At 41.1% G+C, this 23,935-nt stretch overlaps 1 protein-coding gene across 3 annotated transcripts in view; it reads right to left on the bottom strand.

Moving 5' to 3' along the window:
- Positions 1-2,344: 2,344 nt before the first annotated feature.
- The window catches only part of NALCN (sodium leak channel, non-selective), a 511,286-nt gene continuing 489,695 nt past the window's right edge, over positions 2,345-23,935 (bottom strand). For all 3 annotated transcript variants that reach the window (XM_083168621.1, XM_083168622.1, XM_083168623.1), the window contains 7 exons: positions 22,976-23,108; positions 20,630-20,745; positions 11,727-11,884; positions 10,383-10,533; positions 8,765-8,911; positions 6,715-6,832; positions 2,345-6,534 (listed from right to left, as the gene is read on the bottom strand). In XM_083168621.1, the coding sequence (XP_083024747.1) occupies positions 6,341-6,534; positions 6,715-6,832; positions 8,765-8,911; positions 10,383-10,533; positions 11,727-11,884; positions 20,630-20,745; positions 22,976-23,108 (1,017 nt within the window). In that variant the 3' untranslated portion in view covers positions 2,345-6,340. The remainder of the gene's footprint in view (positions 6,535-6,714; positions 6,833-8,764; positions 8,912-10,382; positions 10,534-11,726; positions 11,885-20,629; positions 20,746-22,975; positions 23,109-23,935) is intronic.

Raw genomic sequence — 23,935 nt, 5'->3', positions numbered from 1 at the left:
ACCCTGTGATATTCAGCGTGATGCTCTGGGATCACCACTGTTGCAAATGAGTGTATCTCAGACGGCTAGCAGTTATCTGCTGTTGGTGCTAAAGTCAGCCACATATTCTCAGTGCCTAATATATGAGCTCTGTGGCCGGGCACTTCCAGAAGTCGGTTGTGGTTATCGTAGGTACCTCCTATACTTCAATGCCTTCCCAAGGGCTGCTTTAAAGTGCGTAAAAATACGTATATGTACAACACAATAAATATCAGGAGTAGTACATATTTATTTAAGGTGTGTGGAAATAGATACGTGTTAAACACCGTAAATATCAGGGATAGTACAGTTCACTACGGAGGTAACACCACAGTCACTGCTACGTGTACAGACACCTGGCTAGTACCCTAATTACCCAAAAAATGACTGGGACCGATATAGGGGCTGCACTATTAGGGGTGTCAGTTTAAGTGTACAGGGATGACTGATTATGCTGATAATTTTCCACTGCGAGCCCGCATGTGGAAGGTAATACTAGTAGCTATTGGATAGCCGACTGGACACTCATATAACATCAAATTGGTGTGCGGGTCTCTCAGGCTACTGCGCTATGATATTCAGCGCAGTGCTCTGAAATCCCTACTCGTAGACAGGAGCGTGTGGATGCCGGCTAGCAGTCCTTAGTGACGGTGCTAAGCCTTCCGTGCGTCCTCTGTGCCTGTATCAGAGCTCAATGGCTGGGCATTACAGAGTTCGGATCTGGCTCTCGCTCGTACCTCTTATACTCCACTACCCTTACAAGGGCTGTGGAATGGCGTCTAAACTAACACACATAATCAAAATGACATCCTGATAATGAAAATAATAAATGGTGAAACGGAGAGCTGATTCTGTCTGCGCACCGCTAGCCGGCACGCGCTTCGCAGAACAGCTTTTTCAAGGCCTTGAAAAAGCTGTTCTGCGAAGCGCGTGCCGGCTAGCGGTGCGCAGACAGAATCAGCTCTCCGTTTCACCATTTATTATTTTCATTATCAGGATGTCATTTTGATTATGTGTGTTAGTTTAGACGCCATTCCACAGCCCTTGTAAGGGTAGTGGAGTATAAGAGGTACGAGCGAGAGCCAGATCCGAACTCTGTAATGCCCAGCCATTGAGCTCTGATACAGGCACAGAGGACGCACGGAAGGCTTAGCACCGTCACTAAGGACTGCTAGCCGGCATCCACACGCTCCTGTCTACGAGTAGGGATTTCAGAGCACTGCGCTGAATATCATAGCGCAGTAGCCTGAGAGACCCGCACACCAATTTGATGTTATATGAGTGTCCAGTCGGCTATCCAATAGCTACTAGTATTACCTTCCACATGCGGGCTCGCAGTGGAAAATTATCAGCATAATCAGTCATCCCTGTACACTTAAACTGACACCCCTAATAGTGCAGCCCCTATATCGGTCCCAGTCATTTTTTGGGTAATTAGGGCACTAGCCAGGTGTCTGTACACGTAGCAGTGACTGTGGTGTTACCTCCGTAGTGAACTGTACTATCCCTGATATTTACGGTGTTTAACACGTATCTATTTCCACACACCTTAAATAAATATGTACTACTCCTGATATTTATTGTGTTGTACATATACGTATTTTTACGCACTTTAAAGCAGCCCTTGGGAAGGCATTGAAGTATAGGAGGTACCTACGATAACCACAACCGACTTCTGGAAGTGCCCGGCCACAGAGCTCATATATTAGGCACTGAGAATATGTGGCTGACTTTAGCACCAACAGCAGATAACTGCTAGCCGTCTGAGATACACTCATTTGCAACAGTGGTGATCCCAGAGCATCACGCTGAATATCACAGGGTGATAGCTTGTCAGATCCTGGTAGTACTGATACGGGACACGAGCGGCAGCCGGTCACCCTTAAGGCTAGGAATAGCACTCCCCACATGCAAGTCTGCATTGGAGTTCTATCAGCCTTAGATATACTAGAATATTGAATAAGCCAGACACCACATTTAGGGCACCCCCTGTATCTGTCCCAGTCACTTACTGGGTAAGAGGGTGATAAGCCTGAGTGTCTGGTGTCATTCATAGCTAGCAGAGTCAGTGCGACTACCTCTTGAGTGGAGAATATTACTCCGCATATTTACTGTGAAGAAAATACACCAAACACGTCCGCACACTTTAATTCATCCTTATTATTAAAAGTGATATCACGGAGAGCTCACTGTCTGCCACCATTATTTTAATAACTGTTAATTTTCCTACTTTAATTGTTGTTCGTCCATTTCTTCTTGTTAATTTTAAACATTTCGCAGTTTTTCTCTTAATTAATACCTAATAAAGATTTTGAATTTTAACAAACAGGTGCACCCGCATAAACAGGACATTCCTTTTGTTCTGTCTTTCGTTGTGATATCTTACTGTCCTGGGGTAGCACACCTCCTACTGTACATATCATTATTATGAATTAAGTATTTGGGGGTCATCCATATACACATTGTGTGATCTTGTGCGACCGATTTCCTTTCTTCTGTTTTATACCCAGCTTTACTACTTTTCACCCAGGCAAAATGCTATGGATGCAAATAACTTGGTATGTCAGCTATTATGGAACACTGAGCAGTGTAGGGTATCATAACAGTGCAACATACTGTACAATATGGTTCAAAAGTATGGTATATAATGGCAAAGAGTATACAAAATAAAAATGTTTTGTTTCAAACTAGTCCTATCTGTCAGAAAAACAATACTTTATTCACGCCTAAACAGGTAAGTCACATTTGTAGTGTATTTAAATCAATAGCAGATTCCATATATCATCTATCTTTTGTGCAGGACTTCATTGAACAATTGAGATTGCTATTCTTGGGGTAGTCTTATGAATGATACATGCAGATCTGCAATGGCATGCAGAGCCTCAGTCGCTGTTCTGCTGACTAACAGTCAGGAACCTGCTGCATTTATACATGTCCGTAGCATCTCAGCTGATCTCTGCTCTTCTTTCATCCTTGTCTTTTTTTATTTTTTTTTATTCTGCTTAGGACGCTGCTTTTAAAATTCTCATTTTATTCTCACTTTCACTAGCCAGCTTTTGAGTCTATTACTCTGCAGTACTGTAACCATGCCTGCTCTGATTTGCTGGCTAATGAATCAAGTTTCTGTGTATTATTTATAATTCTAAGAGCTGCATCTTACATGCTCCAAGGCTTATTTCTCCCAATAGTCTCTGGCATCTATTTAAACTTAAATGACTCCTCTATGCCTTTCATTTGGTATGTTGGCACCTCTTCTAAATTCATTATTCTTATTTTAAAAAAATGTATCATCCTCTTCCAATTTTCTAGCTTGATTGAAATCATATTCTCCCTTGTTTTAATCAATTTTTATTGATACCGTATATTGGGAGGGGCACCAAAATAAGTGTAAGGGGACAGTGGCCCTTTGCATGACAGGATATGCCATCCATACTATAATGATAGCAAGAGGTACTGGATGACAGGGAGAGGATGATAGGCAGAGGGTAGTGGGGAGAGGCAGTGGGTGACAGTGCCAGCGTGATTAGGAAAGGCAGATGGTGATGGGGAGAGGCAATGGGTGACAAAGAGAGGGTGATGGGGAAGGCTGTGGGTCTGTGGGAGAGGCAATGTTTAACATGGAGATAGTGACTGGGAGAGGCAGACAGTGACAATGAAAGGCTGTGGGTGGCGTTAAGAGGCAGAGAGCAAGAGGCAGATGGTGATGGATAGAGGCTGTGTGTAACTGGAAGAGGCAAAAGATGATAGGGTGAGGGTTATGGGGAGAGGTAGACAGTGACTGGGAGGGCAAGAGGGTGATTAGAAGTGGGAGTGGAACACCTACAACAATACATATATCTCACTACACAGTATACATAACACCTCAACCCTTCCCTCATCCACCCCCACTCACCTCTGTCAAATGAATCTTTCAACTGAAGTCACTATGTAGGCAGCAGGAGGCAACAGGATCTGCAACTGGGTGATGGAGGTGCAGCCATGAGAAAAGACAGTGATCACACTGGGAGTCAGGTCACTGAGGGCTACAGGACAATATTGCTGGCTACCAGGACTGACGCAGACAGGACATGCTGTGCTATGTATGTAAGCACTGTACACTGTACCTATGGCTACTCCCTTCCTGTACTGAATGACTAACAGATATGCCTGCGCTTCTGACACAGCTAGGACACATTCTGTGCAGACTTACCCTGAACCCCCCCCTCCCGCCAACAGAATCATAGTCAACTAAGCCCCGTCCCTTCTTTCAAAGGGAGGAAATTACTGCTGGGCCAGTCCAAGCCTGGTGGCAGGTCTTAGAGACAGTGCAGTATTGCTGCTGATCTTCATTAGAAACAAAAGCACCATAAATGACATGGGGGATCCAGTCTGCATCTACACATATATACATACACATATATATAAATATATATATATATATATATATATATATATATATATAAAGCAAAAAACAAAATCATAAAACGACAACCAAGGTGTAAAACCTCCCATCCTCTTTTGTTGGGGGTAAAAGCTCATAAAGCTCATGTCCCCACTTTCTGACTTACATGTGGGAAAACTGTTTCTGACTAGTATTCTGCATTACTAACATGGTTTGTAAACGCTAAGTGGTTGTAGCACTGAAGTATCAACTTAAGGGGTAGATGTATAAAGCAGTGATAAGGGAGGAGAGGTGAGCCAGAGGAGAAGTGGCACATGGCAACCAATCAGCTGCTCTGTAGAATTGTATATTATGCACATTACAGATGTTACTCCAGTGCTGATTGGTTGCCATGGGCCACTTCTCCTCTGGCTCACTTATCCTCCCATATCACTGCTACATACATCTACCCCTAAATGCCTGGATAAAGCTAGCCATACATCTACAGATCGATTGTCAGATTGGACTGGTTGGAACAAAAACCTGGTAGAATCTGAATGGCAGAGTCCATGTCCCAATAGTATGGGTTAGGCCACTACATACTCAAGGTTCTATTAGTTTAATGATGAAATGCTGGGGTTACATGATAGGGATCTAATGTAATGCCCACTCTTCCATTAGACGGCCTGGGTTCTTTAATATATCTAAATTGTTATTAATATTTTAGAATTCCTATTATTTCTATAGAGCTCTATAGCAGCATTGCAGCTTGTAGAATGTCATATAATTATTATGCACATCTCTATATTAGAATGTAGAATGTCATATAATTATTATGCACATCTCTATATTATCTCACATTATATATACTGACATTCTCTTTAAAATAAGTATATATTTCTTCTCCTTCACTTCATTCTATGTAGGAAAGTTTAGAATTCTGCAGCAGCCTTCCACACAAAAGGGGATCTGAGATTAGGAATAGGATTTCGAGAAATAGCTCTTCAAATCCCCTAATCAAAGTGCATTGCCAGGAGAATACTGATAGACTGGGGTGCTGAGGGTACCACTTAGGACCTCCCCATTAAAGAAAACTAATAACATTTGAAATAAATAAAATAAAAAAATATCTTTTTAATCTACCTTATGTTACGATAAATAAAGGCATTTCTTTTATAGATTTTATGTTATTTTAAATATTTTTTTTTTAAATAAAATTTCACAATATTTCTTGATTTTTTTTCTATGTAAGTGTGCAATGCATGATATCAAAGTTCATTACAGAAGTGTACCTTTAACCATCATACACAGGTTATTATGGCAAATACTCTTTTTAGCACAATAGCATGTTACGATTATTTCAAATATAAATTCATTTACAATTATCAATATTAGCAATGTTTGGCTTCATACATTCTTGTATATTAGGCATTGAGAATCAAGAAAAAGAACACAATGTGAAATGATAAATGCTCTATACTGTACTGTAAAGTCTGCAAATGTAGTTGTTCGTATCAGCAGTCCTTGTTTTGTCTTTTGGTTAATATCCCGTATAGTAGATTCACATAAAAATCGCTATTTGCCAATACAAACAGATACCCACCAACAGTATCTAGTAATATACTGGTGGCAAATGCTTGGTATTGCATGATAGAGGCGTAGTAGTGTATGCATGGATCAGGGTATGATATGGTGTTGTGGATCCATAATGTCGGCTAAGTTGTCCCAGTTTTTTTGGGAATACTGGGAAATTTGCCAATGACAAATAAGCGACTTTACTTATACTCTGACGCATATTTTAAGCTTGGATGGTAAAACAACTGCCAAATAATCCCAGAATATGGTTTGTTTCCTACTCCTGTGATAAAGGGGCATGTTTGCCCCATTAATAAGTATTGGTTTCCTATAGAGAAGGCTTTCTGTGCTGTTACACTGTAGTGTGAGTCTTGCTTTGCATTGTCCTTACATATCGAGGAGGTCATCTCCACTTTCATCGCTCTCCACTGTAAGTTGCCTTGTCCACCATTTCTTGACTTCTGAACCACAAGAGGCAGCATCAGACATAGCATTCATCTTACACACTACAGACTTCATTGTAGAGCGACCTCCAAATCGCAGATTAACAGAGGATACAGAGTGACTTATAGGTTTTGGTGCTGAAAACAAAAACAAAGCACAGAACAGTCTTAAAAACTTTTTTTATCATTATCTATTTAATATTATTAGTTTACTATTGTTTGACTGTCCTATAATGAAACCATATACTTGTGATGTAAAGAAATTAATTATGTGGAATTATAGACTAAATATTAATATTATATTGTATATTCACCCACCTGCTGGTAGATGCCATTGGCCAAACCTTCTGGAGCGTTTTCCAGCTTCGATAGAGTCTTGCCGATAGCTTCCTCTGTCAGAGAGTGTCGGGCTTAGAAGCTGCTGTTGGCTACTTGTCTATGGATCAAATAAAAAAATATATATTATTTTTTGGTTTGGTTTTTAAAAAGAAGTAATTAGCAAATCACTGTTAAATTCTATGCATGCTACCTATAAACCTAAAAGAGGCCTACAAAACTGACGACTTTGTAGCCATCTGACTGGCTTTTGTTCACACTTGTTCAGGAAAGCCCTATGACCAGATTGTTAAATAATATTTTGTGGAATTCAGTGAAGTGGATAATGTTGGTCACTGTTTACAGTAGCCAGAACTTAAATAATACAGGTTGAGTATTCTTATCCGAAATGCTCAGGACCATAAGCATTTTGGATAAGGGATTTTTGCTGAAGAGGATTCCGATGGACACCGGGGGATGAGGTAAGTATTAAAAAAGAGGTGTGTGTGTGTGGGAGAGAGGGATCAAAAAAACAAAATATTCTGAAAAAAACACACTGTTTTCTGAATATTTAGGTTTTTGGAATACACAGATAAGGGAGCCTCAACCTGTATAAGTGTGTTAAGACATTTTTGATCTAACAGTTTAAAAATAAATGCAAAACAAAAACAGATGACAGGGGAATGTCACCCCATCGCTCCAAAATGAAAACACAATTATTGTTATTCAGTTTGAATATTATTAAAGCTATGAATATGAAAATAAAACTGATTTAAATTTTGAATATATCTCTGGTCATTATAGTATAAATCAATGTGTTTATCTGTGGATGTGTTATTTCATTCTTTATTGCCTAGGTATATGATATCAAGAAATATTTACTGTGTTGATTGTATAGTTGTTCCAGGCCAGGGTAGTAAAAATACAGGAGTACTAGTCAATTAATTCACTACTCACTAATTAAAAATAAAACACTTAAATAATCAGAATGTACAGGTATAATAATTAAATATTATTATGTTACTATGTAACACACAGAATTACTGAAAGAGGCAGATATGAAATAGATGGTCCCGGGGCATGTGGTGCTGGGGAGGCATAACCATGCCCTTAAGATTGCACAACAACACTTCAACTTACTTCCTTTACAATCTAGCAAATCTATGTCCACGTGGACATGCCTACTCCGAGCATCAGCGCTCACCTGACCTCTCTTGGCCTTGGTAGAACACAGACAACACAAACACTTAGGAGTCGTTCTGAAGAGAAATCACACTGTATCCAACCCTGTTATACTGAATAGTGAATTTCCCATTAGGCATGTGCCTGGGGGCGGCATGTGTTGGGGGGTGGCACTTCAATTGTTTTTTTTTGTTACGGTCAGTCTGAAATGCACCAGTAACCGGTGTAAGGCTTCTCAGCACCCTAGGCAAAACTTCAACCTACTGCCCCCCATACCCACTTTCCAAACCCTAAAGGCATATTTGCCTAACATTCTGGAATGGTAGGGAGGCTCCCAAAAATTGGATGGTCCTCCCAGCCCCCCTAGGAAGGTAGGGAAGTCCCCTGCTTTCCCGAAAAGCATCCCTTTGAAACCCACAACAGAGTGCAAGGAGGAGGGGCAGCAAAGTAGGGAAGTATGCCTCAAGGGAAGTATGGAGGTGAGGTCTTAGAAGTTCAACAGCAACCACCTGCATTAAGTACAACAAGAATCCTCATAGACATCCTTGATTTTTTGATAGGCAGACTCATGGCGCCCCCCAGATCCCGGCACCCTAGGCACCTGCCTAAAGCTGCCTAACCGTAGAGCCGGCCCTGGAAATATGTATAAATAGAAAAAAAAAAGTTGTTTTATTTATTATTCTATTAAATTGACTATCATCAAATGAGGGTTTATAAGCAATCAATAAAATAATAAAATTAGGCAGGGGAGGGTTACTGTTGTGCCTACTGGCGTGCTCAACCCTAAATTCGCCCCTGGTATTAGGCTACGTCCCTTTAAGGGCAGCACAAATAAGCAATCTGTTTAGGAAATGTCTGTGTAATGGAATACCTCTGGCTGTGCATTATCTTGGTTACTGAGATTCATGTCGTCACTCGGCTGTGTTGTCTCAATACTAGGAGGGTTCAAAAACCTGCTGAGTTCTTGTTGTTGACTCTCACGGAGACTGTGAATGATGCTGCAGGACTGCTGTTGTTTCTGAAGGGATTCATAGTAACACAAACAATACATGTTTCATATGAATAACTCCTGCTCTTAAAATATAGCCACCAACAGATTTCAGCTCACACGTATATCTTATATTGTAAATAGACCTAAAGTGCACTACATGCTTTAGGCTCAAATTTACACTGAAGGGAAACACTTGATGAATACACCCCATGTTGTGTTACAAAAGCATTCCTTTTTATTTCAGCATTTTGGCCATATCACTTTTCTCAATGGTTTCTCAATGACACCACTTTATTTTAAATCTGGTGGAAATATACAGCTTACTGTAAGTCTTTTCCTTATAGTCAGAACTTTTTTGATACTCAGAAATCTAGTCTACTAACACCGGTTTTGATAAAAGTTAATGTGGCTTTTACTGTAGCTCACACAAGAGTACGGTAGGGGAAAAGTAGGGATAAATCTTCAATGTAAAATATTCTGCGTAAAAATGACAGGACATAGTGCAGTACATCTGCACTATGTATAGTGATGTATTGAGAGGTTTTAAAGAATTATAATATGGCCAATAAAGACATTTTCTAAATACTGTAGCTAAAACATGTGTTTAATGATGTAGGACATGTATGTACCTCACATCTACAGCATGCACAAACTGAAAAAGGGGCCTAAGATTGGGTGGGAGGGCCGTGGTCTCCAGTAGGTGGGCATGGCCTCATGGCATGAACCTGGGCAGATCATGGCTCAACTCCTCACACTGGAGATGCTGTGTGGGTGTGCATCTATTCAGGGATCATTTGCAGAGCAGTAGGTGATCCTAGCCCAACCTCTTTCTATCTGCGGGACATTGTGGCCTGTGGGTAAGACAGCAGAACAGTGTCCGAGTAGCGGGATTCTGTACGTGCATATCTTCCTAAAATGTATCTACACATATTATTTGCTGAAACTCATGTGCTAGCTATCATGTTTTTATCATTTGTAAAACTTACACAAATTAGGAAATTGGAATATGCTAGATGAACGTAGCCCACACTCTAGTTCTTGCAGGAAATTATGTACAGTATATGTATATGTGTACCTCTGTGGGTTCACTGTCCAATTCTGTCAGTAACTGCAGTTCATCCCAGTAAGAGTAGCTGCATTCAAGGGTCAGTCTTCAGCCCTTTACTGACAAGGTATAGTATGCCTATGGTACAATTATTTTATATTTACTGTGTAATTGAATGGTGCTAATGCCACCAAACTAAATGTCACTTTCCAGCCCCAGCATTATGAGGCAGCAATGATAGCTAGTGTGCTGCTAATATCTGGGGCATTGCTCCTCCCTATTATGTGTCGCTGCACTGCATAAATTGGCCATGGGAGAAGCTGAAATGAAGACACTCAGTAATTGGGTTTAGTATGAAAGAGTAAACAAACATATTTTTCTTAATTTTCTCATAATTAAAATGTAATTGAATCCTACACAGCAATAAAACACCTCAGGTCATGTGTTACTTACAGCTCGGATACGTTTGAGACATTTCTTGAGCCACATGCGTATTGTTTGCTTAGCCACTTCTTCCTCTATTGTGTACTCCAGCTGTTCCCGGGCTAGCAGCTCCTCCAGCTGAAGGCTCTTTCTGATGTCCACAGATCTGTATGACAGCATGCTACAGAAACACACCATGTGCTTACTTTCTCTGCATTGTTTCAGTCATTTCAGTCATCAACCAGTTACACTATGAACAGTTCCCATTTATGGCAATCAAAATCTTTAGTATAAGATGCTTATTTTTACAGAATGTATTAAGACAAATCTGGATTAAAGAAATGAAAAGGTCCTAATAGATGTGCTCGCTAGAGCTTTGCCAGCTACCCTCCCCTGCTGATTCCTTCCTTTGAAAGATAAACACCATAATATTTGACAGTAGCATTTTGAGAACTTGGATTTTAACAAACAAACATAATGCTTAGGGTTTTTATCTGTGTATGGTTTTTCAAGAGTGTACAGGAAGTACACGTAGGAGGAGTACTACATGCAACAGGAAGTACAGATTGGGTATACATTGCATGCAACAGGATGTATACCTGGTAAGGGTACTGCATGCAACAAGAACTACACATACTGTAGGATGTACTTTGCATATAACAGGAAGCATGCATGCAACAGGAAGTACACATGGGATGTACTTTGCATGCAACAGGAAGTATATCTGGTAGGGGCACTGTGTGCAACAGGATGTACGCATAAGATGTATATTGTATGCAACAGGATGCACACCTAGGAGGGGCACTGCATGCAACAGGGTGTACGCATAGAAGGAGAACTGCATGCAGCAGGATGTACACATGGAAGGGGCACTACATTCAACATAATGTAAAAATGAGATGGGCACTGAATGTAACAGGATTTGAACCTGGGAGGAGCACTACATGCAACAGAAAGTACACATGGGATATACATCATCAGCAACATCATCACTAGTTTGAAGGGGGACAGAAGAGCAGAAGGTGACTTTTAGAGACATAAGGGGGCCCAGCTCATTTGGAAAATTTACATATCACAAATACAGTAAGTAATGTTGATTTGGTAGACCACATTAGATATTACATTTTAGGTAGAGATCATCTAATTGTAGTAAATGGGGTCTTCTTCATACTTGCATGCCGGCAGTACCAATAGATCATAATACCGTGTACCAGTATGCAGCATGGTCATAATACATACATACTTTTTTGCCACACATGGACAAAATGCATGTACACGGATGACATTAGCTAAACTACATTTTCTTTTAATTTTTCACCCTTTCTTTTTATTTCTTCACAAGTAAAAAAAATTAAACACATTTTTTGAATTTACCTGAGCACATCATGAAAAGTAACATCACCACCACTATGCAAGCGTTCCATTTCATAGCACATGTGCTTAAATAACAGTTTGTCTTTGTCCAAGTCTACTTCTAGTCGACCACGTAGCAGCCTCAGGAGGAATTTCACACGGAACGTTGGAATAACACCCTGGGTAATAAAGACACAAACGGAATTTCAGTGTATGAATAAATCAAATTAAATTATGTGAAACGTATTTTTATCATTTATTACTAGTAAAATGGACCCATATGTTGGGTCAACACAGCCGGACAGGCCTGTGTGGTGATACCATTCCAGCCCCTGCAATAATGCAAAAGCTGGCACTGGTTACTTCTCTGGTGGTCTGTTCCTTCTCTGTAGCAGCAATGAGAGCTATAGGCAGGGAGCTTCCATTTCAGGACATGCCATTCTGCCTTATTATGTAGATAGAGGTTGGGTCAGCACATCTTAACCCCTTCCCGCCGCAGCCTGTTTTTGCCTTCCTGACAGAGCCCTTTTTTTCAAATCTGACAGGTATCACTTAAGTGGGGATAACTTTTTTTTGCTTTCACTTATCCCAGTGATTTTGAGATTGTTTTCTCATGACACATTGTACTTCAAGTTAGTGGTAAATTTGGGTCGATACAGTCTGTGTTTTTTTGTGAAAAATACCAAAATGTCGTAAAAAAATGGAAAATTTAGCAATTTTCAAAATGTTAAATTTTCTGCTTGTGAGACAAATAATCATACCACTCAAAATAGTTAATAACTAACATAGACCATATGTCTACTTTATGTTTCCATCATTATTTCAACATCCTTTTAATTTTTTGGGACACTAGGAGGCTTAAAATATGAATAGCAAATTCTCAAATTTTCAAGAAAATTTCAAACACTGATTTTTTTAGGGACCAGTTCAGTTCTGATGTGACTTTGAGGGACTTGTATGTGAGACACCCCCATAAATGATGCCATTTCAAAAACTGCACCCCTCACAGTATTCAAAACAGCATTTTGGAAGTTTGTTAACCCTTTAGGTGTTTCACAGGAATTAAAACAAAGTGTAGGTGAAATTTCAAAATTTCATTTTTTTTGCAGATTTGCAATTTTAATACATTTTTCTAAGGAACACAGTAGATTTTACTAGAGAAATGTGACTAAAAATTGATTCCCCCAATTCTTTAGTTTTCATAAATATCCTATATGTGGCCCTAGTGTGCACGTTGACCAAACCACAGGCTTCATAATAGAAGGAGCACCTACTTGATTTTGGAGCCTCCTTTTTATGAGATTATTTTTTAGGCACCATGTAGGTTTCTAGGCACCATAAGATGCTAAAAGTTAGGAACCCCCCCACAAGTGACCCCATTTTGCAAACTACACCCCTCAGGGAATTCATCTAGGGGTATAGTGTACATTTCAAACCCCCAGGGGTTTCACCAATTGTGGTACAACTGGGCAGTGAAAATGAAAAATTAAATTTTTTACACAAAAATGCAGTTCTGGCTCAAAATTTTTCATTTTCACAAGGAATGAAGGAGACAAAGCACCCCAAAATCTGTGCCCCAATTTCTCCCGAGTATGGCAATGCCTCACATGTGACCAAAAAATACCATTTGGGTACATGGCAGGACTCAGAAGGGAAGGAGTGATATTTGGATTTTGCAGCACAGATTCTGGTGGAATGTTGGTGGGTGCTATGTCGCATTAGCAAGACCCCCGAAGCACCAATACAGTGGAACCCCCCCACAAGTGACCCCATTTTGCAAACTAAACCCCTCAGGGAATTCATCTAGGGGTATAGTGTACATTTCAAACCCCAAGGGGTTTCACCAATTTTGGTACAACTGGGCTGTGAAAATGAAAAATTTAATTTTTTACACAAAAATGCAGTTCTGGCTCAAAATTTTTCATTTTCACAAGGAATGAAGGAGACAAAGCACCCCAAAATCTGTGCCCCAATTTCTCCCGAGTACGGCAATGCCTCACATGTGACCAAAAAATACCATTTGGGTGCATGGCAGGACTCAGAAGGGAAGGAGTGATATTTGGATTTTGCAGCACAGATTCTGGTGGAATGTTGGTGGGTGCTATGTCGCATTAGCAAGACCCCCGAAGCACCAATACAGTGGAACCCCCCCACAAGTGACCCCATTTTGCAAACTACACCCTCAGGGAATTCATCTAGGGGTATAGAGTACATTTCAAACCCCCAGGGGTTTCACCAATTTTGGTACAACTGGGCTGTGAAAATGAAAAATTAAATTTTTTACACAAAAATGCAGTTCTGGCTCAAAATTTTTCATTTTCACAAGGAATGAAGGAGACAAAGCACCCCAAAATCTGTGCCCCAATTTCTCCAGAGTACGGCAATGCCTCACATGTGACCAAAAAATACCATTTGGGTGCATGGCAGGACTCAGAAGAGAAGGAGTGATTTTTGGATTTTGCAGCTCAGATTCTGGTGGAATGTTGGTGGGTGCTATGTCGCATTAGCAAGACCCCCGAAGCACCAATACAGTGGAACCCCCCCACAAGTGACCCCATTTTGCAAACTACACCCCTCAGGGAATTCATCTAGGGGTATAGTGTACATTTCAAACCCCCAGGGGTTTCACCAATTGTGGTACAACTGGGCAGTGAAAATGAAAAATTAAATTTTTTACACAAAAATGCAGTTCTGGCTCCAAATTTTTCATTTTCACAAGGAATGAAGGAGACAAAGCACCCCAAAATCTGTGCCCCAATTTCTCCCGAGTACGGCAATGCCTCATATGTGACCAAAAAATACCATTTGGGTGCATGGCAGGACTCAGAAGGGAAGGAGTGATTTTTGGATTTTGCAGCTCAGATTCTGGTGGAATGTTGGTGGGTGCTATGTCGCATTAGCAAGACCCCCGAAGCACCAATACAGTGGAACCCCCCCACAAGTGACCCCATTTTGCAAACTAAACCCCTCAGGGAATTCATCTAGGGGTATAGTGTACATTTCAAACCCCAAGGGGTTTCACCAATTTTGGTACAACTGGGCTGTGAAAATGAAAAATTTAATTTTTTACACAAAAATGCAGTTCTGGCTCAAAATTTTTCATTTTCACAAGGAATGAAGGAGACAAAGCACCCCAAAATCTGTGCCCCAATTTCTCCCGAGTACGGCAATGCCTCACATGTGACCAAAAAATACCATTTGGGTGCATGGCAGGACTCAGAAGGGAAGGAGTGATATTTGGATTTTGCAGCACAGATTCTGGTGGAATGTTGGTGGGTGCTATGTCGCATTAGCAAGACCCCCGAAGCACCAATACAGTGGAACCCCCCCACAAGTGACCCCATTTTGCAAACTACACCCTCAGGGAATTCATCTAGGGGTATAGAGTACATTTCAAACCCCCAGGGGTTTCACCAATTTTGGTACAACTGGGCTGTGAAAATGAAAAATTAAATTTTTTACACAAAAATGCAGTTCTGGCTCAAAATTTTTCATTTTCACAAGGAATGAAGGAGACAAAGCACCCCAAAATCTGTGCCCCAATTTCTCCAGAGTACGGCAATGCCTCACATGTGACCAAAAAATACCATTTGGGTGCATGGCAGGACTCAGAAGAGAAGGAGTGATTTTTGGATTTTGCAGCTCAGATTCTGGTGGAATGTTGGTGGGTGCTATGTCGCATTAGCAAGACCCCCGAAGCACCAATACAGTGGAACCCCCCCACAAGTGACCCCATTTTGCAAACTACACCCCTCAGGGAATTCATCTAGGGGTATAGTGTACATTTCAAACCCCCAGGGGTTTCACCAATTGTGGTACAACTGGGCAGTGAAAATGAAAAATTAAATTTTTTACACAAAAATGCAGTTCTGGCTCCAAATTTTTCATTTTCACAAGGAATGAAGGAGACAAAGCACCCCAAAATCTGTGCCCCAATTTCTCCCGAGTATGGCAATGCCTCATATGTGACCAAAAAATACCATTTGGGTGCATGGCAGGACTCAGAAGGGAAGGAGTGATTTTTGGATTTTGCAGCTCAGATTCTGGTGGAATGTTGGTGGGTGCTATGTCGCATTAGCAAGACCCCCGAAGCACCAATACAGTGGAACCCCCCCACAAGTGACCCCATTTTGCAAACTACACCCCTCAGGGAATTCATCTAGGGGTATAGTGTACATTTCAAACCCCCAGGGGTTTCACCAATTGTGGTACAACTGGGCTGTGAAAATGAAAAATTACATTTTTTATACAAAAATGCAGTTCTGGCTCAAAATTGTTCATTTTCAAAAGGAATGAAGGAGACAAAGCACCCCAAAATCTGTGCCCCAATTTCTCCCGAGTACGACAATGCCTCATGTGTGACCAAAAAATGGCAGGACTCAGAAGGGAAGGAGTGATATTTGGATTTTGCAGCACAGATTCTGGTGGAATGTTGGTGGGTGCTATGTCGCATTAGCAAGACCCCCGAAGCACCAATACAGTGGAACCTCCCCACAAGTGACCCCATTTTGCAAACTACACCCCTCAGGGAATTCATCTAGGGGTATAGTGTACATTTCAAACCCCCAGGGGTTTCACCAATTTTGATACAACTGGGCTGTGCAAATGAAAAATTACATTTTTTACACAAAAATGCAGTTCTGGCTCCAAATTTTTCATTTTCACAAGGAATAAAGGAGACAAAGCACCCCAAAATCTGTGCCCCAATTTCTCCCGAGTATGGCAATGCCTCATATGTGACCAAAAAATACCAGTTGGGTGCATGGAAGGAGTGATTTTTGGATTTTGCAGCTCAGATTCTGGTGGAATGAATGGTGGGTGCTATGTGGCATTAGCAAGACCCCCGAAGCACGGTGAAATGATGAACCTAATAATCCATAGATGTGTGGTATATTTTAAAACACTCCTTTATACATAGGCCAGGTTTGTCGGGGCAAGTTTCACAGTGGAAAATAGTATCCTTTCTTATTCCCTTTTTATAGCAAACTTTGCACCTTTTTTGTGTCCTGCCCTTTCTTGCAGTGGAGGGGATTTCGTTAGGAAAATGCTGCCCTGGTACAATACGGGGGCCAGTACTAGAAGTACTGGGGCCCTCTGCCTGCTGGTTCCCAAATATTAGGCCCTTTATGACTTCCTCTTGAAAGTGCATAAATGTCCCCCTCTGGCTGGTAGAACGGAATAGCACGTAAGCGTTATACAGTGCCATCTGGATGATATACACGGCCAGCTTCTTGTACCAGATTTTTGTTTTCCGCAGGGGACTGTACGGCTTCAGTACCTGATCTGAAAGATCCACTCCGCCCATGTACTTATTGTAATCTAGGATACAATTAGGTTTTGAGGTGTGGGTACTGGTACCTCGTACAGGGATGGAGGTGGTACTGTCTCCATGAATTGTTGTCAGTATAAGGACATCCCTCTTGTCCTTATATTTGACCAACAACATATTTTCGGTGGATTGTGCCCTGCTTTCACCCCTTCTCAGTACTTGGGCAATGTGCGTTTTTGGGAGGCCTCTTTGGTTCTTGCGCACAGTACCGTAAGCTGCTGTACCTCTTGAACCAAGGGCCTTAAACAGGGGGATGCTAGTGTAAAAGTTATCCACATAGAGGTGATAACCTTTATCCAGGAAGGGGTGCACTAAATCCCAGACAATTTTTCCACTAACACCTACGAGGGAGGGGGGGCATTCTGGCGGTTCAATTCTTGAATCCTTCCCTTCATATACCCTAAACCTGTGGGTGTACCCTGAGGTGCTTTCACACAGTTTATACATTTTTATGCCATACCTTGCCCTCTTACTGGGAAGGTACTGGCGGAATTTAACCCTTCCTTTAAAATGTATAAGGGACTCGTCAATACAAATAAATTTTTCAGGGATGTACATCTCTGCAAATTTGGCACTGAAATGATCAATGACCGGCCTGACTTTGAATAGCCGGTCAAAGGTGGGATCATCTCTGGGTGGGCACTGTGCATTATCGGTGTAATGTAAAAATTTAAGGATTATCTCAAAACGAGTCCGAGTCATGGCCATACGGTAAAGTGGGGTGCTGTAAAGAACATCTGTACCCCAATATTGCCTAATTTCTGGCTTTTTTACTATGCCCATATGAAACACCAGACCCCAAAACATCATCATCTCTACTGCATCTACAGGGGTCCACCTAGCAAATGATGACGTGGGGTTTTGAGCAATAAACTGCTGGGCATATAAATTACTTTGGTCCACCATTAAATTTATAAAATCATCAGAGAAAAATAATTTGAAAAAGTCAATTTCTCTGAGACCTGTTGAATCAAATTGGATTCCTGGGATGGCCAAAAACTCAGGAACCTGGGGCTCAAAATTGTCTGGTGGTGGGGTCCATACGGGATCAATCATTTGGGGGGGGGTCTCAGCTGCTCTACGGGGGCGTCTTTGAGGGGGTCCCTCATCACCAGAGGAGGAAGAGGAGCTTAAGACGAATCCTTCAAATTCCCCGCTTGCATCACTGGCTGTGTCAGAGTCAGAGGCAAGCATGGCATATGCCTCCTCCGCTGAATACATTCTTCTGGATGACTGGGATGACATTTGGGATGACATTTGGGATGCCATTTTTATTTTTGTGTTTCTGTAAGTGTAATGTTTCAACACGTGTATAGTGTAGGGGGGGTACAAACTTTATTTCAACACGGGGGGTATGTAGAGTGTAGTGTGTATGTAGTGCAAAAAAAAAAAAAATACTTTATACAGGAATTTGATCCCAATAAAAAAAAAAAAAAAAATTGAAGGGGTTAAAAAAAAAAAAAAAAAGGTCCTGCGCCAAAAATTGAGCACAGATGTTGGTCAGTAACGTCCGTCACTGAACAGCGCTCAAAGGCAACAGGACACCCACAAAAGCAACGTGGGTGTAAAAACAAAAGAAAACAATTTAAAAAAACTGCAGAAAAAAAATTATATCAACCCTGTGCCAAAAATGCTGTTCAGTGATTGTACGTCACTGATCAGCGGCCACAGGACACCCACAAAAGCAACGTGGGTGTAAAAACAATTTAAAAAAAATATACCACAGCACTCTCCAAAAAAAAAAAAAAATTTAAAAAAACTGCAGAAAAAAAATTATATCAACCCTGTGCCAAAAATGCTGTTCAGTGATTGTACGTCACTGATCAGCGCTCAGCGGCCACAGGACACCCACAAAAGCAACGTGGGTGTAAAAACAAAACCCCACTACACTCTCCAAAAAAAAAAAAAACTGCAGATCTGTGATGCAGTGATGCAACACTGCAGATCTGTGATGCAGTGATGCAGTGAGGGGCAGCAGGCACACAACTGTGGGTGCAACCTGACAGGGTATATATATAAAAAAAAAAAACCTGGACCCCCAAAAAGTTGCTGATTAATTAATTTAAACTGATCAGCACAAAAGGGGGGGCAGCAGGGGGGGGCAGCAGTCAGTTGCACACGCAGCACAACCTTTGGTGCAACTGACAGGTATATATATATATAAAAAAAAAAAACTGGACCCCCAAAAAGTTGCTGATCTTAATTAATTTAAACTGATCAGCACAAAAGGGGGGGAAGCAGGGGGGGCAGCAGTCAGTTGCACAGGCAGCACAACCTTTGGTGCAACTGACAGGTATATATATAAAAAAAAAACCTCTGCACCCCCAAAAAGTTGCTGATCAGCTCAGATATAGTGATCAGCACAAAAGGGGGTGCAGCAGACACAAAACATAGCACTCTCTATCACTCTCTATCACTCTCTCTCACTATATCTGACTATCTCTGACTATCTCTCACGATCTGTGACTCTATGACACTGCAGCAGCAGGACACAGGAAGTCACAAGATCCAGGAAGCATTCAGCTGCTGGCAGCACGCTACCAGCGGTGATCAGCGGTGATCAGGTAAGTATCAGGCAAGGTTCAGGTATGTATAGCAGGACAGAGTGGCCGGTGACCGCTCTGCACGCAATTCCAGACCGGAATGGCGTCTGCAGCGCAGTCACCGTTAGTTTAAATGGCGCGCCTTGGCTGTGATTGGTCCGTCGGTCCGACGGACCAATCACAGCCTTGGGGGCAGGTGGGGTGAGGTGTCGTCGTCACCGATGACCCCCTCATGCCCCCTCACACCCGGCGGTGATTGACACCTGTGTTACCGAGCGTCTGATTCGCCGGTAACACAGGAAAACGCTGCGACTGGCTGTTCACATTGAACAGCCAATCATAGCGATCGCCGACGGGGGGGCGACATCGCCGCCCCCCCTGGGCATGCAGGGACATGTCTGCTGTCAGGGACAGCAGACATCGTCCCTCTGTCACTGCGTCTCTAGACGCAGTGGCACTTTGAAGTCATGACGTATATATACGTCATGTGTCGGGAAGTACATCCCGGCCATGACGTATATATACGTCAAATGTCGGGAAGGGGTTAAGCATGAGTGGTAATTGGATTATGCACATTTACAGTACTGTACGTCTACAAATTCTTAGGGATCTCCATGAAGAAATGGGAGAAGATTAGGTGATAAGGATGGTACATTTAAGTACTGGCCTTTTTATTTACTTAAAGCCGCAATATTTTTTTATATACAGTATGACATGTACAGTATGATATGTACAGTATGATATGTCCTGCATTTGATAACATGCTGAGATGATTAAATTCAATGTGCTGTGAATAACTCCTGTAGCTATCCAATTTACGTGCTGCTAAGTCCGATTTGTGAATCTGACAAAACTAGGTTGGCGATGCTGTTTTGTGCTCTAGCGCGGCTCAAGCAGTACTGCAGCAGGGCATTTAAGTTGAACTAAACACTAGCGAGTACCGGCATTCTCCAACATAACAGCATGAATTGAATAAAATCTACATTGTCTCCCTTCAGGGCAATTATTACAGTCAGCATACAGTATCTAAGAATATCTAAAAAAAAGATTACCTCTCTTTTATCATCAACCATATTCCAAATGATTTGGTAATGGCGGAGATCATTGGGACTTAAGAGTTGATCTTCTTCAGTGGAGTAGAACAAGGAAAAGTTCTCTACAATTATGGCTGAAATCAGAAAGCAGATATTTGCATGATGCTCTATAGAAATGTTTTATACAGTAGGAACAGCGAATTGACAATGACTCATTTATGAAGTGCAAAGCAATGCACTATAAATTGTCTTTGGAAGGGTTGTACACCATGATTTGGGAGCTTTTATTTCTGAAATACAGTAGCACATATCGTTTCCGATCTTCATAATGCAGTAAGTAACTAACTTACTTACAAACTCTCTTTGGAATGGGATCTGGTCGCTAGGTCTACAGTATGAAGGTTGACATACATTAGGTCGACAGGGCTTGATAGGGTTGACACATGAAATAGGTCATCAGTCGAAAGGTCAACATGAGTTTTAAATTTTTTTTTCAAAAACAGGCGGTATTTCATACCCTACCATCCACTAGGATGTGGAGGGAGAATGGAATAGTGTGCCCGAGGCACCGTGCCCGAAGAATAGAAAGTGCATGCAGCCATGTGCGGGGATGCGGTACAATGATACGGTGTGCATGCCGACTTACGTTGCCCTTCTGCAAACTAAGACTTGAATAACTCATGTTGAGGTTTTGACTGTCGATCTTCCCATTGTTCACCTAATGCTTGTGTCAACCTTCCTTCCCTATCAACCTTAGGCCCGTCGACCTATTTCACGTGTCGACCTAAGCTCTGTCGATCGTTAGTGGTTGACCTTATGTATGTCAACCTTCATACTGTCGACTCTATGACCCTTACCCTTTGAAACAGTCTTGTCCAAGAGAAACATGAAAGAAATATTACCCAAGGGAATTGTTACACTATTTTATTGCTTGATAAATACTGTAAAAATAAGTAATAATAATATTAATAATAATAAAAATAATAAATAAGTGAAAGTCTGGCTCTGGGGATTTTTCCTTATTAGACCATAATAAGCCACCATAGCCACCAATGGAAAATAGGTTTGAAACCATTATTAGCTGCATTGTGAACCTAATGGCAGGGCTGTAACTACAGTATAGCAGTGCTATGTGTTCCAACATATCTCACTGCCATCACTGGGCTTGTTCTGTCTGACTGTAGCAAGCAGCTACAATATGTTATAGGTTATGTACTGTAACCTCAGACATCTATTTCTATCCTCCCCTTTCCTCTCTAATCACACCCTCTCTTCTAGTAATTGAAAAGAATAAGAAGAAATAAAGGCTAAAAGGTCTATTTATTTAAAACAAAATTACATTTAGTCCCCATAAATGATGGCTTTTAATTTAGCAGATTTTGCTATTATTTCACCACAATTTCTGACACTTTGCTTGCATGCCAATAAGGTCACACATTGGTTAAAGTAGGCTGCTGGAAAGGGATAATGTGTGCTCAAGCACAAGGTAGCTAAGGCCATCTGCAGTCGCCATAAATGGGAACTGTAATATGCCCTGTTAATCCCCAGTGATACTGGACACAAAACACTCCAAATGCACTGCTCACTGGACCTCACTCCTCAGACTGACAGACAGTAAAGGAGCATGGTGTGGGCTGGATCTTCCATGCATGCAGAGGTTGACAAGACCATATCATCCTTGCCACTCTCCTGGAACTTCTGGGGCACTGGCAAATTTGAGGAAGAGTCTCCAGGAAGAGTGGGCAACTCAACCAAATCCCACTAGGCGACCCATGAAGTTGGAGGGACACAGGTCATAATGGTAAATCTCTATGAGTCGTGTCATTTAGGCCCTGCTCTAGCATCACAAAGCCCTGAATTCCAAAATTGTCACAGGGGTTTGGCCATGATAATGTGATTTACAGAGATCTGCCCACTTGTCCCTTGCTCCAGTAGCTGAAGTCAGCAAGTACGGAACATATTCAATGGGCTCTGAGCATTGTTGCAGCTATTGGGGGGCTAACGATAATTAGAATGATGGTGAACATATTACGTGGAGGGAGACATCTTACGTATACAGATATTCTATGTTGGTCTGCTACTAATTGGATTACAAATGCCTGGAGATATTTTGGGTTCATAGCTTTGAGACTTTGATGGCCTCATTTAGGCAATTTGTTTTACATTTTTTTACAAGGCAAAACCAAGTTGTTGTTTATTTGGACCGCTGCTATAATTGTATTTTTATATTAGGACATGTTACCCTACTGGCATGATACAGTACATATCATTCACTTCCAAATAGTGCTCGATGTGTATATCATATATTCCAATGGACATATGATTCCTTTATGACATTGCATTGTATTTGTCTGCTGCACTTACCAACCAGTAGATTTAACATGATATAGGCAATGATGACATAGAAGGAACAGAAATACATAAGTGCTCCAGCATAATTTCCACAGTCCGTTTCCCAGTATCTGTTGTGATCTGGAGTGCAAAAAGGAGGCTGTACCTGAAATTAGGAAACCAGTGTCACTAAATAGTTTCCTACTTAAATATATCTACAATAGTATTTCAGATCAGAATATACTGCACATGTTAAGCTGCCCACAATGATGCTTATTATTCTGTCCTCATGGGTTTTGAGCAACAATTGTGAATCCCATCAATTGTCCACCAGTTTTGCATTTAAGGAACAAACTTATCAAATTTATTAACAAATTAGGATAGTAAAATAATGTACACCAGTTTTTGTTTTAACCATGTAGCAAATATATTACTAAAAGGTAATAAAAAGTATGCCATAAATATAACAGTTATCTATAGTAGTAAATGAAGAGCAGACACTATTGATTGACATTTACAAATAGAGGGGCAGATGTATTAAGCCTTAACAAGAGATAAATGCAAGGGTGATAAGGAGAGATAAACGTCCAGCCAATCACCTTCTAACTGCCATCTTACAGGCTGTGTTCGAAAAAAGTCAGTAAGGAGCTGATTGACCGGACATTTATATCTCTTTATCACCCTGGCATTTATCTTTTGTTAAGGTTTAATACATCTGCCCCAGAGCAAGGTATTTGGTAAATGTATAATGGGCACTTGGTACAGTTAGCATGTACTGTTAAAATATAAGTGAACATTTGTGAAACATCTACAGATATTAAAGTGTATTCACAAATATAGATGGTAAAGTGTGAAAAAGTCAAAAATTGACTATTTCAACTGTATGTACAGTATGTAAACCTATTGATGGTCTACCTGTACATTGGACCAGATGCACCGAGCTTCAAAAGGTTAAACACTGGAGAGTGGTAAACAACCAGCCAATCTGATCCT

The sequence above is a fragment of the Crinia signifera genome, chromosome 2, assembly GCF_055691185.1.
Source record: "Crinia signifera chromosome 2, ASM5569118v1, whole genome shotgun sequence".
NCBI lineage: Eukaryota > Metazoa > Chordata > Amphibia > Anura > Myobatrachidae > Crinia > Crinia signifera.
The sequence above is the reverse complement of the archived record's forward strand: the minus strand, read 5'-3'. Positions and strand labels throughout refer to the sequence as shown.